The sequence below is a fragment of the Trichomycterus rosablanca genome, chromosome 2 (genome assembly GCF_030014385.1).
Source record: "Trichomycterus rosablanca isolate fTriRos1 chromosome 2, fTriRos1.hap1, whole genome shotgun sequence".
NCBI classification, from domain to species: Eukaryota; Metazoa; Chordata; class Actinopteri; order Siluriformes; family Trichomycteridae; genus Trichomycterus; species Trichomycterus rosablanca.
This window is the reverse complement of record NC_085989.1, coordinates 27,101,908-27,121,971: the sequence shown is the minus strand read 5'-3', so window position 1 is coordinate 27,121,971 and position 20,064 is coordinate 27,101,908. Positions and strand designations below refer to the sequence as shown.

Here is a 20,064-nt window from a genome sequence, read left to right as displayed (position 1 = left end):
GCAGTAAAAAGCATGCAGTTGAAAAAGTTATCGAAGTGGATACATACTTTGATACTCACCGACATAGCGGATACGAAAGCCCTTCTTATTGGTGCCGTGGTCGGCTGACCAGCGCAGCAGAAGCTGGTGTCCAGTTGTGGTGATGTTGAAAGGGGTAGCAACATCACCACTCAGAGTAGCCAGGGTCTGACTGTGAATTGTGGGGCCTTAAAATATACACAAGAGAAGAAATAAGCAACAAAAACCAAGAGATTTAAAAGGCAAGCCAAGTTAATAAAGTCCAATACTCCACTGACATTCAAATTCCAGTACATTCATTGGTCAAATTTTAATGAGCAACATTTTAAGAGGCTAAATATTAGATGCCAGGAAAAACAAGTGATTAATAATTGAGTGCTTACTCTACATAAGGTCTTTGGAAAGTCAGATATGATGTTCATGTGGCTGTTGCCATTTACTTCTACCAATGTGTGTTGTAAGTGACCCTAGAAGCCCATTTTATAAAAACATGGAAGACTACAACTGATACTGACCATATTTATTGCAAACCCCAGCAAAAGCAATGCGAATGAGCATAGATACAAACTTGTGAATGCTAGCATCAACATTCTTAACTAATTGGCATTTTATTTTTGCCATGACTATTCAAAATATTTATTTTTTAATCCATTTTGTTGACATTTTTCTTCTTAATCTTTTTAAAATTTTAATTGAAGTTAAATCAACTCCTGTTGCCACTTTACTGTGCTACTCTCTTGACAGGAATGTGTTTGAGAACTTAATGAAGCTCAGTGTTTCATGATTGCAACTTGTTGATCTGTTTTGATGTAACCTTTACATTTTAATTTAAAGGAATAAATCATTTTATGTTCATAAGTACAAAGTCAAAAGAGTCAAGGAGTGTAAATTGAACTGGATATAATTGTGATTGTGCCTCAAAATTAAGTTTACACTGTACATGAGAAATAACAGACCCTTCTCTGGGACTCTCTGGTAGTCTTAAGTCAATGCAAAGCAATGCTTAAACAATAATCATGAATCATGTGGATACCAACATGGAGAATTTTGGTATTAACTTCTTACTGTTTGTGTACTCAACTTTTAATACAGCACTGTGAAAGTAAAAATAAAAAAACAGTATACCGTCAAAGACTTCAAGAATGTCGTATTCCTTCTCAGTCTGGAAGAACTCGAAGTGTAGGGTAATGTTGTAGCCCTTTTCCACGTTGATACTCCATGAGCACATCTGCAGATTGGGGTAGCTATCTGGATAGCCAGGGCTTAAGATCACACCCGTTGAATCGAAACGCACATCATGAGCAGGACATTGCACTGATAGAGCAAACAGAAAAGCAGCAGTCTGTATTACACTAGTACACTTTAGACAGTGTTCTTAAACCAACTATAAGTACTGCTAATAATAACGGACATAATTTAATGTTCCAATCATGCATACAGCATTAGGGAGAAGAAAACTCAGACATCCCTCAGTCTGATAAGTATTTATATAGTAAATGAATGTAGCCTTTGGGTGTTGTTCATCTGTAAACCTATAGTGTCTTTATAGTCGTAAAAGTTTTCCAGATACAGAAGAGTGACATATTAAAGGAAAAACAAGATAACATGAGCTGCCATAACAGGAATACCTTGCCAAACAGAATACATTGTCTGGAGCAGTTAAGGTTTAATGTAGTCACAGGTTTTATTCTTTTAATACTAATTTAGTCAGGTTATGATTTCCAGAACCAGTCTAGTTTACAGCTTAGTTTTACTGGGTCAGTTTGAATACACAACTAATATGTATGTGCATAAAATTCTTTCATAATGTATTCACTAAACTGGTTAGACAATTGTGAAAAGCCCTGTATATGAAGATAATCCCAAACTGTACAATTAAGACTGCAAAGCCCATAGTGTGTGATTTACAATATATTAAAACCTTAAATCCTTCAGTCAATGATTGTGCCCTGGGTATGGGCAAACAAATGTTTGATTCTGTAAGAAGGACATGCAAACCTAGATTATGCCAGCAAAATACACTAGTAAACTCTCAAACATGCATTTAATCTCAGAAATATTCTGTTCTTCTCTGTCATCCATCTAAATATGTAGCTGCCTAATAAAGCATAATGATATATGTAACTACATCTGCCTAATCTATTTCCTAAGCAGCCAGGGATGCCCCAATTCCATTTGATGATTTCCCTGCTGAAACATGCCTGATGCAACTTAATAGTTCATTATCAGGTTCAGTAGGTCTGTTAGCAGAGTAAAATCAAGCTGTACTTGGCTGCCCAATTGTGTGGATTACACTATTAGGTAGATTACGGAATCACTACATGTGATGAAATAGTAAATTAACATTTTTGCCTTCAGAAGTGTTAAAGCAACTCACCCTGACATGATGGGGGAGGCCCATCCATCTGAAGCCTCTCACCCAGCCTGCATGTAAGAATCTCACTCCCCACCAGACTGAAGCCAGGATGACAGTGATAACGAATAATGTCACCTAAGAGATAGAGAAAGAACAAGCAATGATTAAGATATGGTTTAATCAGGAGGAACAGCTAACCTCTGAAGACTTAATGGAGATTTATATCATCAATATAAAAGTGACAAATAAATATTAATTTAAGTTTAAAAAACAGTTGAGCTGTAAACCTGCCTACGTCTGCATCTTTTTTTATTGACCCCATCATCCATACTTTCCAATTTAAGAACAATCATTTGTATAAATCAGAAGCAGGCTGCTCTATGATGTATGAGGCTTTTTTGGAAAATGAAACCTAGTGTAACTGGCAATTTTGCAATAATGCTGCTTTTTGAGAAAAACCAACCAGTCAATGTCATTAAAAATCTTTTCTAAGTGTTGCCAATAGGGTTACCAAGTGCTCTGTTTACTTTTGGACAATCTACCTGTAGTTTACAGGTTAATTTTCCTGTCAGTCTGAGCACAAAACTGATATGTACTTGGTTTGAAACAACTAAGCTATGACAAGGTTAAAAAGGTATGTAAAGGCACAGTTCTTTCCACCAATCTGAAAAAACTGTATACTATTTAACTGCTGCAGTACCATGGACATCCTTGGTGTCTGTTAGAAAACCTTTGTGTAACTGGTGTGTTGGAGGAATTTTTTGTTTGCTTGAATATGTCATGCATCACTGTGTAACCTCTAATGTATGTGTGCTGGAAGTTAAATTTTGAGGAAAGTTACTGTTTAAAGTTACAGGTACTGTTGCTACAAAAACAAAAGAAAAACCATCATACCTATCTCAAACTCATTGTCTTCAAAAAGAGCATCAGCATTAGCCACTTCTGGTGGTGCCTGGCACACTCGCAGCTGGTAAGCTGTAGCCAAAGAGAAATGAGAATAAAGACACAAAAAGTATTAGTAGATTTAAAACACATCATAACACAGTCCTGACTGCTAAAGTGTAAACAGTTGAATACCAGTATTGGTGAAACAGTGAAAAGCTAAAACTACAAACTTGGAACTCAGTGACATGCTTTCATAAGTTCTTTACCTACTTTTTCTTAGACAGGATTGTGGTACAGATTCAACTCGTTACTGCCAATAATAAATGCACTTTAATGTCAAATTGATACTTTTGACATCCTTTTAGTGCAGAAATGTAATCAACATGCAGCATGTGTTTCTGCTGTTTCATAAGCTGGTCATTTGCATCAGGCTGTTGCGCAAAGTGAAGTGGAGGCCACACTGAGCTGGCACTGAGTCAGAACTAATGACAGGGGCACCTGCAGAGGCAGCTAATGATGTGATTAAATACGGTGACACTGCAAAATGTACAAAGATGACTGTCACAATACTCTGCATTGCAGAGGCAAAGCAGAAATGCACCCCAGAACCTCCTCTACAAACTGTTAACCCTAAACTCCTAAAGACAAAACACTTGAGTTTGACATATTAGTTCAAGTATCTAAACACAGATCCCGATATACTAAGATTCTCAACAGAAGTACAATTTTATTTAACAGTCAAACAGATTAGGTTTGCATGTATTGGGTATGTTGTGGCGGAAGGACAACACAAAGGTTACCAGAAGGAATTTAAAAACATTTAAAACACATTTTGGTGTTTTTTAGGCAAGAATAATACTTGAAAACCATGGTGGGTTCTGTTCATAAATACTGTAAAGAAATCATAAATCAAGCATAAATACTGTACAAAACCCAAAAACTGTACAATACTGTACAAAAAAATAAATAACATTTATGGAATTTAGCAAACACTTATCCAAAGCAACCATGTACAATACAAGAAATTGAGGGTTAAGGTCCTTGCTTAAGGGCCCAACAATGGCAACCTGGTTGTAGAGAGGCTGGAACCAGAAACCTTCTGATTACTATTCCAGTACGTTAACCGCTAAGCTACCACTGCTCTAATAACAACAATTAAACAGTGCTGCATATATTTAATAAATATTTTTACCACATTCCAAGATGTAATTACCAACGATGACTTGGCAACAAAGTGTCAGTGTTATTAGTTTGCACCGTCTTGTGGCAGATCCCTCATCAATTTTTAAACAAATTTACCTTTTTTGTTAAAAAGTAGTTAGCATGTTGTGTTAATTTGAGGTTTCTTCAGAGGAGACAGAACTGATTCAACTTTTTAACCTTTTAAAGATTTTTGACCATCATTTTGCAGTGCAATTATATTACAACTTCTCATAAAGATATCAGTGATTGTTAATTATTCACATAATTTGAGTGTTAATTATTCTGATATTAATAATCCCAAGTTTGAAGCTTGAGAGTTAATTTGAGATTCCTTGTGAATCTGTAATTGAGAAAACATCAGGCTAATTAAGATGGAGATCTATAAGTTAGAGAAAAAGTGCACAGTGGATGCAAGCAATTAGGTAAAGAGGCTAAAAGATTTTTTGTATGGATCTGTGTAACGTAAAGCCAAGGTAAAGCTCCAGATACTTAAACTGAACACTGAATAACGATTAATGGTCATATACTCTACAAGCCTTGTAAGGGGCTTGGTGATATTTTTATATCATTTTATGTTGCACTGATTAACTGCCATGTACAGCACAAAGCTCCCTTAACTTAAACACAGTCCTTAAGTCAGGACGTTGGGTTCATTTTAAAAACTGAATCCACCGAGATTCAATTAAATCCACGTAAACAAATTATAATGAATGTGAAACATTCTAAATGAAATGTTATATGACTAATCATATTTAGTCAATTCTTTTCTAAGCTAATAACAAAGTCTAGAGGTACATAACATTGGACATATTGTAACACAGTAGCTCAGTTGGTAGATTTCTTACATTCATTACAGGTTTTCTAATCAAAATAATTATAAAAAGCTGCTTTTGGGACAATGTTCTTCTGAAAGTTCTCCTAAAACTAAAATATTGAATCAGAAATGTACAATGCTATGTCTGGGTAACACTAAAACCTTCATCCAACTGTGAAGTACAGTGAAGAAAGCATTGTGGTTTGGAGCTGCTTTGTTGCCTCAGGTCCTGGACCGCTTGCCCTTTAAAACCCCAATGAATTTATAACTGTATAAAAAAGTTAGGGTCTGAGTAGCAGGCTGTCTACCTGTCTGTCATTCAATGGGTCTGTCTGAAAACCTAGTGAACTCTCTGCATAGACAGGATTTTACGTCATCCTACATGCACTCCCGAGAAGAAAGCTGTCTAAATTCTTAGATACCTTAAAATGCTGCCTACTAAGGTACCTTAATTCGAAACTATAAACTGCCTGAATAAGAAGGGAGCAATGCTTTCTAAGCGGTGAAGGCAATCCCAGCATTCAGTGCAGAACTTTTCTCACAAAAAATTACAAATATGGCGGTTCTTTTCAAACGTAAATACATTCTCACTGATTAATTTGTATAAAGGTGTAACAGCGTTATTTATTTGCAAATTCAGGCTCGTCAGTGACAGTTTAACAGTTTTTGTACTTGAAGTGAGATGTTAGCTGGCATGCTAGCGAGTTGTGCCACCTCAGCCCATTGGTTTGAATGGCCTGAGGCTAACTAGTTTAGTAAGCTAAAACTGTGGTGATGTAATCGCCATCTAAGTAGTGTTTTTAAGTAACCTGCCTTATAAGTTTGATGTTTTATTAAAAACCTCTCTAGGTAGGCAGCAGGCAGTAAGGCAGCTTACTATGTTTTTACACAGACCTATTGTCTGTTTTAAAACAGGTTTATCCTGGTCAGGGTCGTGGCAGGTCTGATTCATTGGGCAAAAGGTAGGAAACACCTTGGACATATTGCCAGTCCATCACAGTACAGACACACACACACACACATTCACATCTACGTCCATTTTAAGTAGCACACAAAACATTGCAGCTGCTATAAGATTCTACTTCAAATTAAACACAAAAGTATTTAATGAAATCATAAATATATTTTCTAAAGACATAAAACATGTGTGTACAGATCATATAAAATTGTAACAACGAATAGAAAATGATACTTATAAATTATTCTCAGTAATATTGTAAGCAATCATTATAGCAATTCCCATAGCAATTTCTCTGTGGGCTCAAGTACCCACCACACAATAAAGACACAACTGCTGTAGGGTGTAGTTTATTTAGCTGCAATCTGATTTCTCGTTCAAAATGCCCAATAGTTATTTCTAGAGTGGCTGGTAATGTCTCCTACTGAATAAATGCTTTCTTTTTAACTAAAGCTCTATTTTAACTTGATGTCCTATTCATTATGAATCACAGAGAATAAAAGTTACACTCATTACAAGTAATTTCAGGTCAGGTTTCTACTGTGTAATTACACAGACTGCCGTTTCTTTGTTACAAACATACAGCACAGGCTACCAAATCTGTAGACAGACAATTAGTCGTTTCACTGAGAGTAAATTACTATGCCTTAGTGATAACATGGTTTGGTGCACTGAGCTTCTTTACACTGATAAATTTATTAAAATAAATGATAGTTACTAATGCTAGTCATAAAAGGAAATACACACGTGTACAACGTGGCTGTAGGGCATAGTGGCCTGCCTAAACAATCAGACTGCCAGTTAGACCAGTTACCTGCTCACTCGCTCTTTGTTTGTGTTGAACCTGTTAGCAAGGGCTGACGTCTGCTTCAGGCAGAAGATCGATATGAAGCATGTCGCAAGTCATAAACAAAGCAGACAAACGCTTGCTTAACTTCCTAATGTGTTTATATCAATACAATCAGTGTGAATGCACTCAAAGCCCAGTTTTTAGCTAATTGGTGTTTTCTGTCTTAACAAAATCTGTTAAAGCCAGACCGCTACTGCACACCTGCTCCCACACATCCACACACACAGTGAAACTGCTGCCCATTACAGATTACCTGTGCATATACAAGGCAAACAAAAAAAGGGAATGCTGGAGTGCATTTTTATTCTTACCATGATAGCTAAGGACAAAGAAGCCACTGCCACTGAAGTCACTGTGGAACTTGATGAGGATCTGGTTGGATGTGCTGTATACCGACTCCAGAGCTGTGTTACCACTGAACTGACCTATCTGTGGTGAGCTTTGGTCTGGTCCATCCCTATCAACATAAAAAAATAAACAAATAACTATGGTATTTAAAATTATATATGGCAATACATTGTTTAATGTAACACGAAAGACGAATGGAAGTATATGCACTTGCCATTTAAAATTAAAGTAAAACATTCAAATAACATCAAGACAAAAATAAACAAATAAATAAATGAAAAAAACCTTGCAATTACTCTTTATATATATATATATATATATATATATATATATATATATATATATATATATATATATATATATATATATATATATAGATAGAGAGAGAGAGAGAGAGAGAGAGAGAGAGAGAGAGAGAGAGAGAGAGAGAGAGATTTTTTTTTTTTTTTTTTTTAAAACACTTTATTGACAGTTAAAGGAATTGCTTCAGAAGTGCATTATATACAAAAAGGTGTTAGGTATTGGGAAAAAAAGAAGAAAAAAAAAAAAAAAAAAAAAAAAAAAAAAAAAAAAAAAAAAAAAAAAAAACATTACTGTTCGAAAACAAAAACACATTTTATTCACTCAAACTGAGTTCTCCATTCTCATTTATTGTACACAGAACCTCGTTTATGCCCCAGGTCTCCACAAATTCTGTAATACGACCTACCAGTCGATAGTAGGCATATTCTATTTTAAGTCTTGCAGCCACCAGGCTTTTAAACATGGCTACTGGGTTTACTGACCCTTGTTCCAGCATTTTGTTTTTCCTTGTTTTCCATATAGCCAGTTTTGCTGTCCCACATATGAAGTTTATAAGCACTATGGTGTTCTTGTTTCTTACCGCATATTTAAGCCCAAAGATAAAAAGCTGTGTTGAGAAAGTCTCGCCCAGCGCTAAAAACCAGGATGTTAAGAACTGAAACAGACCAGTTAGACGTTTACATTGAGTAAACAGATGAAAGATTGTCTCACTCTGTTCACAGAAAGGACAGCCCTCCCCAACGCTAGGATCGAGGTGCACCCGATGTCTGTTTGTAGCTATCGCCCCATGCACAGCCCTCCATTGGAGGTCAGCTGTCCGTTTATCAATTGGACGCTTATACAGGGATCGCCAAAAGCCTTTAGGGGCAGGTTCAGTGCCAAAAAAATCAGTCCATCTGGTCGCTGGTACCTCGGCCAGAAATCGTACTTGAGACACTTTTACACAAATCGTGTACAGAGATGTTTTCGTCGCATCTTCAAAACTGCCCAGCTGAGGGGTGTTGAAAGATAAAATGTACCTCTCATTTTCTGTCCATTCTCCCACCGCAGCTTTGACAGTTAAGTTAGGGGGTTTGTAAAGAGTACTTTCCTCCCACTGTGTGGTGGTGGATTGGTCCTCCAGGAAGTCTCTATAGCTGGTTGGCAGTTGACTCAATATTTCTTTCCTCATCTGCTCCAGTAGGCGCACTGACTTGATGCCAGTTTTGCTAACCATTTCCTGTACATTGTTTCTTATAAGGTGTCCCAGTTTTGTAAAGCCTGCCGACAGTAGGCGTGTACGTAGGTGCGCAGATGAAAGGAACTTTGAAGATAACATTGAGTTCTGGAAAAGAGGTTCTTCTAGCAGCCATAAACCCACAGGTGTTTCTGTAGTCCTTACGATGTTAAAGACTTTCCATGCCTGCATCATGGACTTATAAAAAGGACTAAGATCTTTCAGCTCTTCTTCTTGCAGGTTCATCAGGAACAAGTGTTTATCCAGGCCCAGACCTCCTACCTTTCTCAAGAGTGCGGTTGCGGTGTCACTCCACGCAAAGTTGTTATAATACAGTAGTCTTTGAGCAGTCTGCAGTCGGAATGTCATAATCCTACTTCGGATGTCTATAAGTCCTTGACCCCCTTCGTTCACCGGTAGGTAGAGTACCGCTGCTCGTATCCAGTGCTGTCCTGACCAGAAAAAAGTCACCAATCTCTTCTGGACTTCCTGCACAAGTCCTGTTGGTGGTTGCAGCACATTAAACTTATGCCATAGGCTGGAGGCAACCAGGTTATTGGCAATTAGAACTCTGCCCCTGTAGGACAATTTGGGTAGCAGCCATTTCCATTTAGACAATTTGGTGCACACTCTTTCCATAATACCCTCCCAGTTTTGTCTTTGGTAGGTTTCACTGCCTAAAAACACACCCAACACTTTCAGTCCATCCTTACCCCACCTTACATTTCCTGGAAGCGTTGGGAGCCCATTCACCGGCTCTTGTCCAACCCACAAAGCTGCGCTTTTGTTCCAGTTTACTTTTGCAGAGGATGCCCTCTGGTACACTGCAAGAGCCTCTGATAGAACCTTTGTGTCCATACTATGATTAATAAAAACAGTGACATCATCTGCGTAGGCAGAGACCGTGATGTTTGGACCAGGGAGTGACCCATGAATATGTAAACCAGTCAGTCTCTCTCGGAGGCAGCAGAGCAACGGCTCAATGGCTAGACTGTACAGCTGCCCTGATAAGGGACAGCCTTGTCTAATACCTCTAGAGACTATGATTGGACGGCTTAGACCACTTCCTACTTTAACTATGCATGACGCACCAGTATACAGTAACTTAACCCAGTTTAAAAACTCATTACCAAGACCAACAGCTTTGAGTACACTAAAAAGATATTCATGATCAACCCGATCAAACGCTTTCTCTTGGTCAAGAGAGATCAACCCAATGCCTGTGTTGGAGGATCTGCAAATATCTATTACGTCTCTTAATAAGAATAAGTTGTCCATTATAGTCCTTTCTGGAATGCAGTATGTTTGATCTTTGTGTATTATAACACCTAAGTATGGTTTGAGTTTATTGGCCAAGCATTTGGATAAAATTTTATAGTCTGTGGTTAAAAGAGCCACGGGTCTCCAGTTTTTAAGGAGAGCTAGGTCTCCTTTTTTTGGTAGCAGAGAAAGCACAGCACGTTGACATGAGGTAGGCAAGAAACCATTTTTTCTGCATTCACAGAATACTTCATACAAGTCTTTTCCAATGGTGCTCCAGAAGTGCTTATAGAATTCCGCTGGTAGACCGTCAATGCCCGGGGATTTCCCTGGGCATAACTGGCCTACCGCGGTGGAGAGTTCTTCCATTGTTATGCCGGATTTCAGTTCTTCTTGTGATTCACAATCCATTTTAGGAAGTTTTTGGAGCAACTGGTCCATACATTCTGGTTCACAGTGTTCTGCAGTGTACAGTGTGGAGTAGAAATCCACTGCATGTCTGCGCATCTCTTTGGGGTCGGTAGTTACCCTTCCATCAGGAAGCTTCAGGCAAGCCATTTGTTTTTGTTGTGCTTTAGAGCGCTCCAAGTTGAAGAAAAAGGCACTTGGGGCATCCATATCTGCAAGAGTGGTAAAACGGGATCTTATCAGTGCCCCCTTTACCCGTTCATTTAGGAAAGAACCCAGCTCTTTTTTCTTCTGTTGAAGAGTCCTTGTGAGGTCAGAGTTACAGTCATGACTCAGCTCGGATTCTATAGAAGTTATCTCTCTTTCAATAGCTTCTATAGTTTGTTTTATTCTCGTGCTTGAGTCGGCTGTATACTGTTGACTGAAAAGTTTGATCTGCACTTTTCCAATTTCCCACCATTGTTTTAAACTTTCAAAACTGAGCTTCTTTCCTCTCCATTCCTCCCAAAAAGAAGTGAATCGTGCACAGAAAGATAAATCCTGTAACAGTCTTGTGTTGAAATGCCAAAAAGAGGTTGTACTGGAGAAATGTGACAGAATTATTGTAATAGAGGTAAGGTGATGATCGGAAAATCCAACAGGAAAAATCTGAGCTTCAGGGACTCTGCTGCTGTAGTGTTTTGATAAATAAATCCGATCTAGACGGGCAGCACTTGTTCTGTTATCACAGGATTTTATCCAAGTGTACTGTCTGACTGCAGGGTTTTTTATTCTCCACATATCCAGAAGGTTGTGTTCTTTAAGCATTTTTGATAAAATGCCAGCTGACTGAATGTGAGGCTCTTCTGTGTTACGGTCCAGTGTGAAATCTTCTGTACAGTTCCAGTCACCACCGATAATAAAGACTCTGTCACTGCTGCACTTTCTTAGGGCACCATTCAGGTTATTAAAAAAAACAGTTCGCTCGTGTCCCACGTTGGGTGCATAAATGTTTAGAAAATAAAAATGAATGTCCTTCATTTCGGCATTAATTAGCAAAGCTCGGCCTTTTACTATCTCCTCCACAGCTAAGATGTTGATGTTAATTCCTGTAGAGAACAAGATAGCAACTCCAGCACTTAGATTCGTCCCATGACTGAAGAAACATTTGCCGTCCCACCACATATTCCACTCTGCTTCATTAGCACTGTCACTGTGCGTCTCTTGGAGGAAAGTGACCTGTAGTTTCTTTTGCTGTATTATTTCTGAAACTATTGCACGTTTATGGTGATTTCTACCACCATTGATGTTTAAAGAACCTATTTTTAAAACTTCCATGAAGAAAAGAGAAAAAAGAAGAGACAGAACAAACAGGGAATAAGAAGTACCATGTGGTGTGCATACATTTTTTATAGATCAGGTAATTTTTCTTTTGTTACTTTTGTACTTTTTCGTATGGATGTGAGATATTTTTTTAGGCGATAGCGCTTTTTCTCATTTAGGTGATCAAGATTAACAGATTTTCTCAACATGTTCACTGATCTAACAAATTTATCTTCATCTGGGAAAAACTCTTTTAAAACCACTTGTTTGCCATAAGTTTCATCTAGAAAGTTGTTTATTTCCTCTAGGGTATAAACTGATTCATCCTCGGCCGTCTCTAGAAAGTCCACCTTAGGGGGGTCACTATACTCCTGCTGTCTTGCGTTAGTTATGAAGTGCCTTTCTTGAGAGTAACATTCATCATCTTCATCATCAAGTTCATCAGTACTTTCAACAATATCTGACCATAGTTTACGTTTGCTCTCTTTTTCAATCATTTCTTTATCACGTTTTGTCCGTTTGATGCCACTGGTGCTTGGCAGAGCTGTGTCAGTCACGGTTTGTGATGTTTCTGTGATGATGTTCTGAGTTTCAGTCAGTACAGGAGGATCAGGGTGTTTTACTGCTCCCTGTATATGTGAGTGTACGGCCGCGTCCTCCTGGTTCACAACAACAGTTTTACTGACTGTACTATTATTATTTACATTCATATTAGTGGCAGTTTCTTCCTGCATTTTATGTGGACATGCGAGTCTTTTATGTCCGATATCTCCGCATTCAAAACACCGCAAGCTGCCGGTACTGGCGTAAATCATGTACTGTTTATCCTCGTGTTTTACTTTAAACGAAATGTCTAATGTGTTGTTTGTCGAATCCAAAAGCATGTACACTTGTCTCCTGAATGACGCTACATGCCCTAATGCCGGATGTTTACATCCGAGAGACACGATTCTAAACAGACTTACTATTTTACCGAATCGTTTTAGTTCGTTCTCTAACGCAGCATTAGTAATAAACGGCGGTACATTAGAGATGGTTACTTTGGTGGAGGGTGTAAACAGTGGGGTAACCTGTACCAACAGTTCTTTAATAATTAACCCACTCTCGACTAAACGATTAACCAGGTTATGCTCTTTTAAAAACACTACCACTGCTTTATTCATGCGGGAGGCAGATAAAATATTTTCAAATCCTACCTGCTCTCCAACAGCGAGAAGAACATCCTCCACCAAAACACCTTCCTCAGGTACACACTTGAAACCATTGCGAGGTGATAATGATGGCGTCTCCACGTGAGACGCCATCCCTGCTGCACGTTTCTCAGTTATAGTTATTCCGAGTGTAGATTATTCACATTAAACAAAGCAAAATCATCAGTGTGAAAAAAGCAGAAAATCAAAAATCCCGCTCCCAGTGTCTCACTCACACACGCTCACGCTCACACAAACTCCCAGCATGCACCACGCAGAGAGAGAGAGAGAGAGAGAGAGAGAGAGGGGGAGAGGGAGGGAGAGAGGGGGAGAGGGAGGGAGAGAGGGGGAGAGGGAGGGGGGGAGAGGGAGGGAGAGGGAGGGGGGGAGAGGGAGGGAGAGAGAGGGAGGGAGAGAGAGAGAGGGAAGGAGGGAGGGAGAGAGAGAGAGAGAGAGAGAGAGGGGGAGAGAGAGAGAGAGAGAGAGGGGGAGAGGGAGGGAGAGAGGGGGAGAGGGAGGGAGAGAGGGGGAGAGGGAGGGAGAGAGAGAGAGGGAGGGAGAGAGAGAGAGGGAAGGAGGGAGGGAGAGAGATTTTTAGATGGATTTGGTAGGAACTGGCTTTGTGACATGCTAGCCCTTAAACCCATGTTGACATGGGGACAAAGCTTCTCATTGTCGATGACCGAAGATTGAACACAAATCTCCACATCTCTGTATATCATCCACTCTTCCAGCTTTGTCACTGGATTGGGTTTTAAGATTCAATACGCAGGGAGAAGTACAAACAATCTCAAGCAGATCTGTATCAAATATGTATTGCTAAAGAAATTATATATTTTTTGTATTATTTTGGCATCTGACTTCTAAAAGCGTTAACTATTTTACATAAGCTTGTTTTTAACATCTGTGATTTCACAGTTTTCATAGGCTAGTTTTAGACACATTTACTTTCCCACTGCAAAGTGTGCATTAGCTTTTCCAATTAACTATATTTACTTACACACATCTCCATGGTCAAAATTACTTATAGGCTTAATAAAACAACAAAGGAACCATTTGCATTGAGATTTGCATGTATTTTACACCCTTGGTAAAAATGGCGTATATTACATATTCATGAGAAAAACAACATTAATTGGGTGTTTGTTCACTAATTTGCAAGATGCAATCCTCTGTAAAACTGATAAAAAGTCTGATTTTTTTCCCAAGAGTCGTTACATTTGCACATTTTATATACCCAAACCCATCATTAAATTTAGAGGTTTGGGTTTTTTAAAAATGCATGAGGTTCTGATTTTGGGTCCAAAGTTGAATGTTTAAACATGATATCTGATGATACCTGGTAAAGTGAAAAAAGACATTAATAAAAGCTTGGGTGGGGCGTCAACATTGCACTCTGCCTATACATTAAGCAAACACAACAGAAAAGCTGCTGCGTTTGCATCATGTACATGTGCTATTTCCCTGGTCGTGTTATCGGTAACATATGTTATGATCAGTAGTTTCAGCAAATAAAGAGAGTACCATATTTAAGAGCTAACAGCTAAAATGGAGGAAAAACTGTATTCCTAGGCTTCCCAATCTAGACTCAAACCAACAACACAATACAATCAACTACTGTCTAAGAAGAAAAAAAACAGAGGAAAAAAAAAGACTGTACCGTCTATATTACTATAGATTTAGTATTTAAAACATCTGGTGGTGAAGAATGTGAACACATCACCAATAAAGAAAAAAGTCTCTGGATGCCCTGAGAGGGTACAATAGACATTAAATATTGGGAATCATTATTGGGAGTTGTCACTGAACAAAAAACATTGTTTGAAAATGAATAACGATTACCAAAAAAGCACACTTTTAAAGCATGGATGAGATGAATCTGTAATTATATATACAGTAAAATACAAGACAAATGCAATCTGATCTCTGTTGTAGTTCTATAATAAACTCAGTGATTAGTTCTTCACAGCCCTGTGAACCATTAAGTAAATGATTTCTCAAAGTCAGACGTTTCAATTAATGCTGCCCAAAAAAGAAATGTACACCAGGTCTGAAAGCTAGATGTATGAAGGAAATGAGGTATGTGCGAATCTCTCTCCACAACCTCTGCATTAACTTTTCCTCCACTGAAGTTCATCACACAAATGGAACCTGATCCTGTATACTAATTGTGCTCTGCATAAAGGGTAGTGCTTCTGTGAAATTGTCACAATGGTCTACCATAGAGCTAAAATACTCTTAACTAAATCTAAAATAATAAATGAGTTCAGAAAGGAAAACATTAGTTAATAAAGTGAAATATGTGTGAAGGGTATGATTCATTCTCTAAGCCAATAAATGCAGAGTTTAACACTAATAAAGGTATTACTTTATACATAACCTCTGCAAAAGTATCCTGATAAGCAATATTTAATTTTCAAATAATAGTTATAAAAAGGTCTTGTATTACAAAGGTTAACATGAAGGATAACCCAAACAAAACCGTTTTATACTTCTAAAAAAGTTCACTGAAAAACTTAAAAAGCCAACAAGAAAGATAAATATTGTCTTGGCTTTTCAGTCATTGCATTTGGATTGGATGGGGGGTCTTTGGTAGAGATGTTTTTGCTTCCTATGCTGAGTGATCTAAATCCCTAAATGACCCAACAATTTGCATACTGCAGCCTTAATCATTGCTGTTTGGTTGACATTAACACCTCTTCTTTGAAAGCTATTTTGAGCAAGCTACAAATCTGCATTAATAAAACAGCACAACAATGAACTATTTTACCACTGAGACAAAACAGGGGCTATGATAATAACTCAAAAGTACATTTAATTGGCTATGTTTTTCCTTCTAAAGGGCAAACATGAGATAAAGCTCACAAATGCAGGAAATCTGAATAAAAAAATAAAAAAATATAAAACATTCAGATGCAATGCAGGCAGAGGAATGGATTTCATGCCAGCAGTTTTATGAATGTTTTTATGCTTTAATTATCTATAAAAATGGAAATACAGCAAAAAATTCTAGATAAAAAAGGAAATTTGGTAATGTTAAACAATGTAAACAGTATGGCCTTCTAATGACTTGTTATTGATCATAAATTATAGCTGGTGATATATAAATAAGTCTGGTTAAATATTTTAAAAGGTATATAATGCAGTGTTACCTTTGCTTAAGTCAAGGGTAAAAAAATACATTGTGACTTTATTCTTGGATGAAATTTGCCTGTAGTCAGATGTAATCCAAGAATCTCTAAAAAACAGTCTGTTAAGAATTTAAAGCTACTGGAAAACAGCTGACACGCTCAACAGTCAAGTTTAAATCACCATGCAACCAGATAAAGTAATCAAAAGCCCGATGCTAACAGGTAACAAAAGCAATAATATATCATTAATTTACAGTATTTATCAGATTATTCAGAGCACTGTAAACACTAGTAAACACCACAACAATATATTTTTCAACTTTAGTGACAATAGACCATTTTGGTTGAAAAGGGTCTGTGTAGGTGGACAGTGGTTTGATAAGTGTGGTGTACAGGATCTCCAGTGGTCTGCACAGAGCCGTAACTTCAACCTCAATGAACACCTTAAAGATGATCAGGATTGTTGATTGTTGATTGTGAGCCAGACTTGCACGTCAAATCAGTGTCTGACCTCACAAAAGCTCTCTCAACTGAATGAGCATGATTTCTTACAGACACCCTGCAGAATCACGTAAATAGCCTTCTCATTAGAGCACTGCAAGGGAACACTATCTTCATATTAATGTCCATGATTGGAATTGAATGTCCAATCATTAAATGGCCGGGTGTCCATATACTTTTAGCTATAAAGTACAAAATAAAATGTCATTATTATTATTTAAAGAGCAAGAATCCTTTATATAGGTCTGCAGGACCTGGCTCCTCCACTTTACTGACCATGTACTGGCTATGTCAAATATCAGCAGAGGTGTCCTACTTCTAGTGTTATTAGCTAAGATACCTGCTCTGACAGCACCACATGATATTAATTACTGACTGGTGAACAGTTACTATATTAATAGAGCGTATTACTAAGATACGCATCAATACTTACCAAACAGTAATGTAGTCATAGATGGGCTCAGTGCTGAGGACAGTAAAGTTGATGTAGATGCCATTGCCAGGAGGAACCCTCACACTCCACACACAGTCCTGGAAGTTGGGGTACTCAGCAGGGTGGCCAGGGGAGAAGATGGTTCCATTCATGGATGTAATGTTGCCTCCACACAGAGCTAAGATAATTAAAAACATTTTCTTTAAGGTGTCTATTATATGTAAAAATATTGATAATATATCTGCTATTTTATTCCACTTTACACATTAATTTACAAAGGAGGAAATATGGTTTATCTAAATACAGGGGCTATTGATTTGGCATATACTGTAGATGCATGCACAATGAAATTTAATATCACTGATTATGTGTAAACATGTAAAATTCTAACATTAGAACAAGTCCCTGTTAGAAATGCAGAATAATTAATCTAATTAATAATTAAGTTTTAGTAATGACATTATCCTGGTCATCTTGCTTTGGTCTGAAGTCTATTCAACTAACTGACTAATCTAATCCAATCTTTTTACTAATCAATTTTATTTAAATGCTTACATTTAGTAGTTGATTATTATTGTTTATCATAATATACTTTGTGCCCAAACAAGTTTTTACAGTTGTTCTGATTTTTTGAAGCCATGTTTTAATTACTCTATATTACCCACACACATCTCCTATATGCTGAACCCACCACTAAATTATTTGACTATTAAGTATTAGGATGCAGTGTTTACATGGTGTGGGGGGTTGGGCATATGAAAGTTAACTAGATAGAAAAATTAAGAAGATATTTTGTGCCCAACCCATCTAAACAAACATCTTGGCCTATCATTTATCTTTATGCAGTGCATTAAAGATTCTCAAAAGCTAAGTTTAATACTAACTGTATATTACATAAGATATTAGATACGTCTTTTTTTTACTGAGAAATAACACTTGGTACAAAAATCTTTCTAATTCGACTGTGACCACCTGAACTGTAGTTGAAACCTATTACACAAGGGTAACATACAAATAAGCTTTAGAAACTGCATTTTAGAATAATGAATGTTGAGTATGGTAACCTTCACAGCGTGGCACAGGGTAGTTCCATTTGCGACTAATTCCATGCAGGCATGTAAGAGAGGCCTCTCCGATGAGGGAATAACCTGGCAGGCACTCAAATGACACAGTCATGCCAACACTGAAGTCACTGCCAATCACAATGCCATTTCTAAATGGCCTGGGGTCCGGACAGCTCTGTAGCTGATAAGCTGGTGACCAACAAAAAAGGATAATGAGTGATTTAACAATTATACATATATTCTGTCTAACCTGAATGATCCAATGAAGGAAACAATATGACTTTAATGCAAACATTGGTTGGGTTAATAATAACATATACAGGAATAATTTAAAAGAATTTCAAGCCTGATGCCACTAGAAATGAGTCTACATACAAAGTCAAAGTTCTCGTGCACTACAACTTAAATGCTGAATATTTTTCCTGTAAATCATTAGGAATCAGTTATTAATTAAATGACATTGAATGTGCTAAAGACAGAGTTTACTCTTTCAGCAGTGTACTTCATTTACACAGATGCAATTGCCCTAGTAAATGCCAGGTTTGTTTCTTTGGAAGTTTTAAACTATTTTACTTAAACCTTCAAATTAACAAAGCATGTCCAACAACTGATTACTGCAATTAAAATAAACTGAAGGGTTAAAAAACACTAAGGCTTCAGGAGGCCATGTCATTAGTTAAATAACATTACAGTAGTTGCAGCACCACCAAATTATAAAATCACACTCCAGTTAACAATCCTTCACTACAGATTTTTAAAAAAACAGATAATAAACTTTTTTAACAGTACAATAACAGAGGTTGTTTCTTAAAACTGGTTTAACATTATTGCACTGGTAATGTAAACTAAGAATTTTACATTACTAAGTCATAAAACAGGAAATAGTGCTTTGTTATAGCAAAAAAAAGTTTCTACATAAAACTGCATAACACACTAATTACTAGGTAACATTAACTGGATGTCTGAAATCTGACACAACATATGCTTGAAATTTAAAATATAAAAGTTGGCTGACATTAAACTAGACCAGACTAAAGTTGTAATTGGTTTTATTGCCACACCAATTAATTATGGAATTTAAAATGATTGGAAAGGTAACAAAAGAGGGAAAAATCCATAATTTACATTCAGTACAAGTATCAGTTTAATCAGTCATGGTTTTCTGATTGCACTCAGAAAAACTCATCAGCTTTAACACTGTCAACAAAACTGCATTGACTGTTATCACTAAAAATAGTATTCTATTTTGGAATAAATGAATGTGGTTCATAGGTTTTGATACAAACAGCCATTTTATTACAAGGGGTTTCATTAGGGTTTGCTTCAGCGGCTTATTTTAACACATATCATACTGTCCAGTAAAATATCCAGTAAATTAAAAAATATGAATTTGGTGGGTTAACTAGCAATAAAGTGGGAACATCTACAGGGGTTGGACAAAATAACTGAAACACCTGGTTTTAGACCACAATAATTTATTAGTATGGTGTAGGGCCTCCTTTTGCGGCCAATACAGCGTCAATTCGTCTTGGAAATGACATATACAAGTCCTGCACAGTGGTCAGAGGGATTTTAAGCCATTCTTCTTGCAGGATAGTGGCCAGGTCACTACGTGATGCTGGTGGAGGAAAACGTTTCCTGACTCGCTTCTCCAAAACACCCCAAAGTGGCTCAATAATATTTAGATCTGGTGACTGTGCAGGCCATGGGAGATGTTTAACTTCACTTTCATGTTCATCAAACCAATCTTTCACCAGTCTTGCTGTGTGTATTGGTGCATTGTCATCCTGATACACGGCACCGCCATTGGATGCACATGGTCCT

At 37.4% G+C, this 20,064-nt stretch overlaps 1 protein-coding gene across 1 annotated transcript in view; it reads right to left on the bottom strand.

The window, feature by feature from the left end:
- Window positions 1-20,064, bottom strand: part of csmd3b (CUB and Sushi multiple domains 3b) — a 538,328-nt gene that overhangs the window by 80,492 nt on the left and 437,772 nt on the right. The window contains exons 42-48 of the mRNA XM_063013213.1: window positions 18,241-18,429; window positions 17,177-17,354; window positions 7,396-7,541; window positions 3,269-3,349; window positions 2,396-2,509; window positions 1,144-1,332; window positions 60-206 (exon numbers count right to left, since the gene is read on the bottom strand). Coding sequence (XP_062869283.1) covers window positions 60-206; window positions 1,144-1,332; window positions 2,396-2,509; window positions 3,269-3,349; window positions 7,396-7,541; window positions 17,177-17,354; window positions 18,241-18,429 — 1,044 coding nt within the window. The remainder of the gene's footprint in view (window positions 1-59; window positions 207-1,143; window positions 1,333-2,395; window positions 2,510-3,268; window positions 3,350-7,395; window positions 7,542-17,176; window positions 17,355-18,240; window positions 18,430-20,064) is intronic.